This window comes from Cornus florida, unplaced genomic scaffold (genome assembly GCF_030987335.1).
Source record: "Cornus florida cultivar Cherokee Brave unplaced genomic scaffold, ASM3098733v1 CherokeeBrave_3.0.0_Hap2_Chr11, whole genome shotgun sequence".
Classification (NCBI taxonomy): Eukaryota; Viridiplantae; Streptophyta; class Magnoliopsida; order Cornales; family Cornaceae; genus Cornus; species Cornus florida.
The window spans coordinates 136,264,023-136,273,042 of NW_026775581.1; the positions used below are offsets into that span (position 1 = coordinate 136,264,023).

Consider the following 9,020-nt stretch of genomic DNA (forward strand, 5'->3'; position numbering starts at 1 on the left):
AATATCACATAGTCTAAAAAGTAACATCACCACGTTTTGAAAGTGAAGATACTTATAAATAGTGGTGATGTTACTTTTTAGACTATGTGATATTAGTTTTAGACTTCTGTAATGTTATTTAACAATGATGGTGAAATGTTACTTATAAATAGTGATATAATTATTAAACACAGTATTAGTGTCTATTAAGTAGAGTAAAACGTGACCAAACTAAGGTCACTTATCGCTCACCGTAAAAAACATCGTGGGAATCACACAGCAGGTGACTTGCGCCAAGGGCGTATAAACTTCTACAAAGGTGGGAAGACTACCCCCAGCGTACAATGTGTGCGGGGGAAAAGCCTAGTGGAACGGTTATACCAGACTTGTATAGTCCATTTCATGAAATAAAAATTAATGAAATTTTTTATTGTGTTATGTTATTAGGATTTGAATGTAATAAAAATATTGTATATAGAATTTTGAAGACTAATTTTATCTTAGTGGAAATTCTACTTAACTTGGTTTTCTTTCTTTTCCTTTCAAATCTGGTCAAATTTGAAGGATTCTATTCGAGGGATCTTTCCTTTTCTTTCAAATCATGTCAAATTTGGAAGATTCTGTTTGAGGGGCCATTCTTCCAAATCTTTTCCAATCGTTTCTTCTCTATCCAATTACTCTCTACCAAACACTCTGTACAATATCTTTTTCTTTCTTTTTTCTCCAAATCCCTCTAATAAATCCCTCCATCCAAACAAAGCCTAAGCTATTATTCTGTACTGTGCTAGGGTTTTCAGAAGAACTGGTTGTCAAAGTTTGTTCCTTTTTCATTTATCCTCTTGTGTAATGTTGTTTCTTTTATGCACTCCCTGCAAAGAGAAGGCTGTTGTTTACGAATCAATTGTTGATTTTTCATTTATAACAGCAACCCTTTTACCCATTCTTCTTTGAGCGAATAAGTTATTGTTTCGTGACTGGTACGATGCCTTCGTATCCTCCATCTATTTTTATTTTTTTCTTACATTACAGTGGTGAATTTTAAGTTATTACTCTGTACTGTGCTAGGGTTTTCCGAAGAATTGGTTGTCAAAGTTTGTTCCTTTTTCATTTATCCTCTCGTGTAATGTTGTTTCTTTTATGCACTCCCTGCAAAGAGAAGGCTGTTGTTTAGGAATCAATGGTTGATTTAGAATCCATTTTGATTTAATAACATATCCCATCTTTTGGTTTTACAAATAATTTGCCCTTTCTTTTGTTTTTTTCTTTTTGATGATAAAAATCTCTCCTGTGTAAATGTGCATGTTAAATAATCAATGTTTGTTGGACCATTGATTTATAGCATTTTTCTGTTCTATTGAAAGATGTTTTGGACCATTAAACTCGCTAAAACGCTCGATTCAGGATTCAGGCCAACCATTCGCTGTTAAGATCTTGGAGAAGAATTGAATTCTTTGCCTCAAGATCACCGATCAGGTCACATACATAAATATATGTATATGTATATATGCACCTCTATATATACATATATTTATTATCATCTTCATTTTCATTATGCTATATTTATTCTTCTTCTGATGTGTTAGATACACACACTTCAATTCGTTGATTTGTTTGTCAAAAGCATTTTCTTTTATTTTCTGTGGATTTGTGAATACCAGTCTCTTAATTAATTAATTTTTTGAAAAATTTCCGTGAAAATATTTGCAGTTGAATTTTTGTGGGTTAGACATTCAAACTGAGCTGATTTTAATTTTTATTGGATAAATGAATTTTATTAAAGAGCAAAATGGAACTGACGATTGAAAAACTGGAGTAATTTGTGCTTGTGTGTGTATATATGGATAGGTTATCCTTTGTTTGTGTGACTCTCTTTTTCTATCATGACTCTCATTTGAAACAAAATGTTGGTACTGTATTCAACTGGCAATGGTGGTGAGGTGGTGGGAGGTGGCCGGTGGCGGAAGATCCAGAGAGGGGGAGAGTGTGTGTGTGATGAAGGAAGGTGAGGGTGTTGATGTTGTTGGAGAATTAATGGGGGTAATTTCGTCCTTATACAATTATGATGTTTTGGATGAAAGGACATTAAAAATTTTGGGGTAGCAATGCCATTTTACACCGATTTCGACGGTGTCAGTGACGGAAAAGTGATTTGGGGTGTTCGTGAAAGTTATTTTCAAAATTTCTATCCAGATTTGGCCAAACCTTAGGCATAACTCCTCTTTTTTCTAGCTTTTAATTGGATAATATTAAACATATATGCAATAAACAATGCCATGCTTAGATTTGAGATTTGGTGTCTAATTTATTGAGTTGTGCAAATCGGGAAATTTTATTCCAATAATTGTTGTTTGGGCTTAGAAGATACAAATTCCAAAATTGATTTTGTTACTAAACAAAAAGATTTCCATTCAGTTGCTGGGTTTAGAAAATCTGGAATTCTTTTTTATATTTCTACCTTTCTATTTCTGCAGCTCACCAAATTTGGGACAGCATCTCCGCCCTGTATTCCGCTCATTAAAGTCTGACTACACCCTCACACTAATCTCCTCTCAGGCCTCCCTACTTTTTGCCCAATCACCGTGTTATCTACTTCGCCAGCAGCAAAGATAGTCAGGTTGTCTCATAGAGTCTAAATACTTGCTATATTTCTTTCTTTGGATACATATTATATATATATATAGATCGATTTCATAAATATATTTATATGTACATATAAATTTCATACATACTTTTATATGTATATATGTATTTGTGTGTGGGAAGATAAATTTTTCAAAATAAAAAAACAAATAGGTTTTAAAGTGGCTTCAAAAAGACGAATAGTCATCAATTTTGAAACTAAATTGATCTTTAGTTGTCACTTTGTCAAAAAGTTTTAATAATTTGAAAGGTTAGGGTTTTGATCTAGAGATGATACGAATGAAGCCAAAATTACATTCATGGACAACATCCGTCGATGCCGGTGGAGAAAGCCTCATCGTACATGTAACTACCCTTATCCTATCTAGACAATAATTTTCGCTTTTGGCTCCCTCGGACCACACACTTCTTAGGGGGTCACCTATCTTGGTACTACTTCTGGTTAAGTACGCTTAACTCTGGAGTTTTAGTGGGTTCACGGCCATAACGACTTTAAAACGCGTTGTGTCATAAAAAGGTGTTGAATCTACATGTAACACTTGTCCCATCCACACCTAGGCGATGTGGGATTGTGCACTTGTAGCTCGCTTAGTGTGGTAGCCTACTGGTGTCACCTGCACACGCTCACATACACCCGCCCACAATGGGTGACTCCCTTGGAAGTCTCTGGTCCGGGAGAGTAAAAAACGGACAATATTGTGTCTGGTTAGGGTGAGGGTTGTTACAAATGGTATCAGAGTTTGACTTAGTCGGAAGTGTGGCCAATAAGGATGTTGGCCCCCCAAAAGGGGGTTGATTGTGGCGACTTTGTGGACTGGTGTGTGCAGGTGGCATCAGTATGCTACCACACTGGGCGAGTTACAGGTGCACAATCCCACATCGTCTAGGTATGAATGGGCAAGTGTTATATGTAGATTTAACATCTTTCTATGACACAATGCGTTTTAAAGCCGTGATGGTTGTAAACCCACTAGAACTTCAGAGTTAAGTGTACTAATCTGGAGTAGTACTAGGATGGGTGACCCCTTGGGAAGTCTCTGGTCCAGGGGAGCCAAAAGCGGACAATATTGTGTCTGGCTAAGGTGAGGGTTGTTACAGTACACCCCTCCCAAAATTCACACTTTGGTCCTTCGTCTTCCTCGTGCCAATCCTCTCTGGCGTTAGCAACCGACTTATTCGGTTGGAGTATTCAGAAAACACATCCTCAAACACGCCGGCGTTAAATGAGTTTGATGTGCGGTGAGAGAGTGCTTCACTGAGGAGTTGACTTGTTGTGTTGTACCACCAATTTTAAGTTGTTTGTATGCCTCCTAGATGTGTGAGTCAGTGAATCCACACCTATTCACCGGTGATTGTTTAATTAATTAATTCTGACAATATAAATTGTGAAGGAGGATTTGGTGTTGTAAACAAATAATAGGAATTTGAGTGCAGAACCTAGGGAGAAGCATGGGAGGGAGAGTGCAAAAGAGGTATGTGTGGAATTTAGATTCAATGGTCACTTAAGTGGAACATAATTTTAGGATTGACAACTATTTGGCCTTTTATAACTTCAAGGTCGGTTTAAAGCTATTATCTTTAATTTTGGTCACAAAAATCTAATTTATCTTGTATATATGCATACACACAGAAGTTTTTGAGATAAGAGTTTCATCTTTTTGTGCTTCCCTAACTTGTTCTCAGTATAACAGTTCAGTATGAGTTCCCGCATGGTAAAATTCGGGATCTGCATCGTTCATGCAACTCATCTTCCAGAGTGCAGTGAAAACTCCCAAATGCATGCTTACGTTGCAGGTTTTATTAAAAGTCAACAACTATATATGTTTCAATTCTATGCATATTTATCAACTTATTAGAGTGTAAATTAGTTATTTATATCCTGTTAACATTCAGTTGCAGTTGGGAAGCATAGAGTGAAGAAAACTCAAACCGGCTGGCTTAACATGCGAAGCTCGCTTTGGTTATCCATCTTATTTTTCAAATTAGACGTGTCGGAGGTTGATCAAGAAGGGGTCATGGTTTCTTTCAAGTTATACCGGAAGGATGCCAATTCCAAAAATGACGAGTACATTGGTGGGGTGTACAAATCTTTAAATCAGTTTTGGAATGAGAGGGTGATGAATGAGCAGGACATACCGTGTGATTTACCCTTGAAAAAGGATTTGGGTGAATTTGTTGGACGGATATATTTTAGTTACTGGTTTATTGAAGATCCCTGGTGGAACAAATTGAGTAAGAAAAAGATTTCCTGTACGCCGATTTTCTGTGGCTTAAACTCTAAGGTATAATATTTGTCTCTTTCACAAATTTCCTTTTAAACTAAGTTGTGTGAATTTGCCTGTGTGTGAAAGACAGTTGCATGAATCAGATGAAGGTTCTGAATGACATGGGTGAGAGAACTGAAAACAGTTTGAAATTCATTTATTGATAGCTTTTGGAAACTGTTATATAATAACAATTTTTTTTTTTTTTTTTCCAGTTACCTGAAAAATGTTTCTCAAAATATTTTTTCATAACTAAACTAAAACATGCTTTGGGTTGTGCTTCATGAGCTGCTTGACTGTCCCTGTTATTGAATGCTTCCGATCACATTTTCAGTAACAATTTAACGTAGAAATGTATGATTTTCAATATATTCAACTTGGAAAAATTAGGAAATCCACTATACTCCTCCTACGTGGTTTTATTTCTGTTTTATGAAATGAAAACTCGTGATTTTAAACATTTACTTTTAGTTGGCCATTTTTTTCCAAATGACTCTTTGTATTAAAATGCTATATAAATTGAGAATAAGGCCATTCAAATGCCAGACAAGCTTTAAGTTAGAAGTAAATTTCTTCAGTTTTTCTTTTATGATTGGTGTGGTCATTTATTGCAAACAGTTTTCTCATGGAAGCAAAAAGATCATTGGTTTCTCTTACAAAGCTAATGAATATGCTTCGATAGAGCCCAACTTTACAAGCCGTGTAGAAGGAGCCTTGGGCATTCGGGACTGGTTGGAATCACAAGGTCACCAGTACATTGTCATCGACGGCAAAGATGGATCTGATTGTGGTTAGTGCATAGACAAAATTACTCTATATAATGTATGTACTTTTGTGCATGTGAACCTGAATAACACGTTAACAGAGAACAAGTAACATCAAATAACTGAGATGAAGACGAAAAGCTATTTTTTCTAATTTTTATTAATTGAAATTTTTGAAAAGGAATACGGTTAAAATAATGGGTCACTGTTTAAAGTGCTAGTGTTGTGAAGTTATTGCTTCTTGGTTATAGAGAATAACAAAATCTTCTGTTTTAATGATTCCTTGTTGCAGAACTTGAGAAGCATATTCCTGATCTCCACGTGCTGATAACTACCCCTTTCCATCCGACCTATGCAACGGCTGAAAGGATCAAGAAGGCCAAAAAATTGCAACTGGTGCTCACAGCTGGAATTGGTTCTGATCTTATTGATTTGAAGGCAGCAGCTGCTGCTTGTTTAACAGTTGTAGACGTCACTGGAAACAATGTAGTCTCTGTTGCAGATGATGAGCTCATGAGAATCCTCATTCTTGTCAAGAATCTTTTGCCTCGATACCATCAAGTTTTCAGCAGGGAGAGGGATGTTACAGCTATTGCTCATAGAGCTTATCATCTTGAAGGAAAGACGGTGGGAATTGTTGGCGCTGGACGTATTAGCAGGCTTTTACTTCAACGTTTGGAGCCTTTCAACTGTAACCTCCTATATCATGATTGGGTCAAGATGGACTCAGAATTGGAGAATCAAACAGGGGCAAAGTTTGAGGAGGATCTTGACTCAATGATTGCCCAATGTGACATAATTGTCATCAATACACCTCTCATGGAGAAAACAAAGTAAGTCTTTCTTCTCACACCCAAGCCGCCTTCAACTAGAGTTCTTTTTAATTTTGAAATTAGTAAATGGGAAACTAACATGCATATGGACGATAAATTTAGATGAAGTTATGACATGTTTCAAACGTAGGGCAATATAAATCTCAATTGTTCTTGTTAACATCTAATAAATGTTGGGAATTCAATCCAACCTCTTGAATTGGCCAAAATGGTTGCAATGTTTTGAATGGGTGACCTGCCTTCAGCGCAAGCAGTTTATGATTATCTTAATTGGAAGCCCATCAAGCATGTGTTTAGTTCTTTTTGGGCATTTGTGAATTTATATCCTCGGTTGCTACTATTTAATGAGATCAAAATTTTGAGTTCTTAACTACAACTTAAAACAACATTTATAGTTGCCTATGTTATTATTTTTAAAATTTTTATTTTTTATAAATACTTAAATATTACATTTTTCTGTTTGTTTTATTCCTAAATGGTATTGCCAAGTGATGTATCAAGGCAGCTCACTGGTGACTGCTTCACCACTGCTAGTTTGGAACTTAAAATGCTTGGATTCTTTTCTTCACTTTAAGATGTATAATGTCCATCAGTCCATATGTACTTGTGAGGTGAATAACAATTCTGAGACCTAATCCACATTATATGATATGTTAATGCTTCTTTCAATCTATTATGTGGTTCAAAATAATGATGCTCTTTTGATGGTATTGCCAAGTGACATATCAAGGCAGCTCACTGGTGACTGCTTCACCACTGCTAGTTTGGAACTTAAAATGATTGGATTCTTTTCTTCACTTTAAGATGTATAATGTCCATCAGTCCATATGTACTTGTGAGGTGAATAACAATTCCGAGACCTAATCCACATTATATGATATGTTAATGCTTCTTTCAATCTATTATGTGGTTCAAAATAATGATGGTCTTTTGCTTTCATTTTTTAACACTATTGGCGACATGTTTATACTCTAATCAAAACTAATTACAGAGGGATGTTTGACAAAGATAGGATTGCTAAGCTGAAGAAGGGAGTTCTAATTGTTAACAATGCTTGGGGAGCAATCACAGATGCACAAGCAGTTGTTGATGCTTATTCTAGCGGACAAATTGCAGGTAATTTCAACATTGTGAATTTTATGGATATGGATGTTATCTATCTTTATGGAATACAAGTTGAGATATTCAATTTGTGAGTAGAGGGACTGCAATAGTAGTAATCAACTACTGCTTTCCTTTTAATTCTGAATTGGTAGGTTACAGTGGGTATGTTTGGTACCCACACCCAACTGGGCTTCGGAAATGCATGCCAATGCCAATCCAACCTATGACCCCTCGTATTTCTGGCACTACCGTTGATGCGCAGGTATTCAAGCTTTTAATTTTCCTTTGTTATTGTATTACAGTATTGTTGCTTCTTTTGTTCTGTTTCTGGTTTGTAACTCCAATAAAAATATTGAAATGACGCTAGTTGCAATATGCGGCTGGAGTGAAGGATATGCTAAAGAGGTACTTAAAGGGTGAAGATTTTCCTCCACAAAATTACATTGTCAAGGAGGGTCAACTAGTAAGCTACTGAAGATGATGCTAGTAAGGCTCGTAAGTGGGATCTCTCACATCTGAGGGTTTAAACTTCTAACCTCTTAAACAGTTTTAATATATACAGAGTAGTAGTGTAACATAACTCTTTGGGAATGGGTTTTAAGAGCAGACAAAAAAAATGTAAAAATTGTATAAATAAATTTAAAAAACAACGATATGCATGAATTTAATTTGGTTCGACTCGAGCAAAATCGAAACAGAAAGATTGACTTACTATATGGGTGTCTGAATGGTGTGAGGGTATTTTCGACTCCCAGCTTAATCTCTCATTGCACAGAGATTGTTTCTTTGACTAGAATTGTACTTGGTTATTTCCAAGAAACCAAATGGATCTGAAATTAATGCTAATAATGTGTAATTAATCTGAGTTTATTTGGAAAAGCTAAATCCAAATTGTATTTGAGTTTATATTCATTCGGTAAATTAGAAAAGTTTGGATTCATTCTCAGAAATTAGTTCTTCAAATTTAGCCAAGAAGTGACATCAATGTATTGTGTTTCGATCATATTGAAGAGGTATAGCAGTTTTGTACTCTTTTTCAGGACTGAGAAAGTTCATTATGAAGGTAAAATCATACACACACACACACACACACACACACACAAATACTTACAGTGCACTATAAATTTATGTTAATATTAGATACGATTTGTCTCAAGTGCGACTGTCTGGCACTTGTGCATTTGTCTTTCATATTTTTTCATAAAATAAAGAGTTGTGGATGCTAATGTCACTTCCCTACCAACATGCCTAATAATGTATGCTAGCATCGTCTTCGTTTTACCTCTATGTCAATTATAATTGTGGAGGGCCTGGAATGGAAAATTTGTAAATTTCACTATTCATTCTCTTGCCCTTTTTCTTTTCTCGGTAAGTAAATGGATATTTGGGAATTGGGAGTCGTGAAATTTAGATATACAAATTGACAATGGTTAGAA

At 35.7% G+C, this 9,020-nt stretch overlaps 1 protein-coding gene across 9 annotated transcripts; it reads left to right on the top strand.

The window, feature by feature from the left end:
- The first annotated feature begins 540 nt into the window (after positions 1–540).
- Positions 541–8,444, top strand: LOC132283167 (formate dehydrogenase, mitochondrial-like). 9 transcript variants are annotated; one of them, XM_059785084.1, is made up of 10 exons: positions 541–956; positions 1,381–1,452; positions 2,451–2,593; positions 4,311–4,413; positions 4,513–4,901; positions 5,502–5,673; positions 5,940–6,480; positions 7,472–7,596; positions 7,737–7,846; positions 7,952–8,444. In XM_059785084.1, exons 4-10 carry the CDS (start codon positions 4,317–4,319, stop codon positions 8,057–8,059), a joined length of 1,542 nt encoding a protein of 513 aa, XP_059641067.1. In that variant the 5' UTR covers positions 541–956; positions 1,381–1,452; positions 2,451–2,593; positions 4,311–4,316; the 3' UTR covers positions 8,060–8,444. The 9 variants fall into 9 exon arrangements, with proteins under 9 accessions (XP_059641067.1, XP_059641071.1, XP_059641068.1 ...); XM_059785088.1 differs by having other exon boundaries at positions 1,388–1,452; XM_059785085.1 differs by lacking the exon at positions 2,451–2,593.
- The last annotated feature ends 576 nt before the right edge of the window (positions 8,445–9,020 follow it).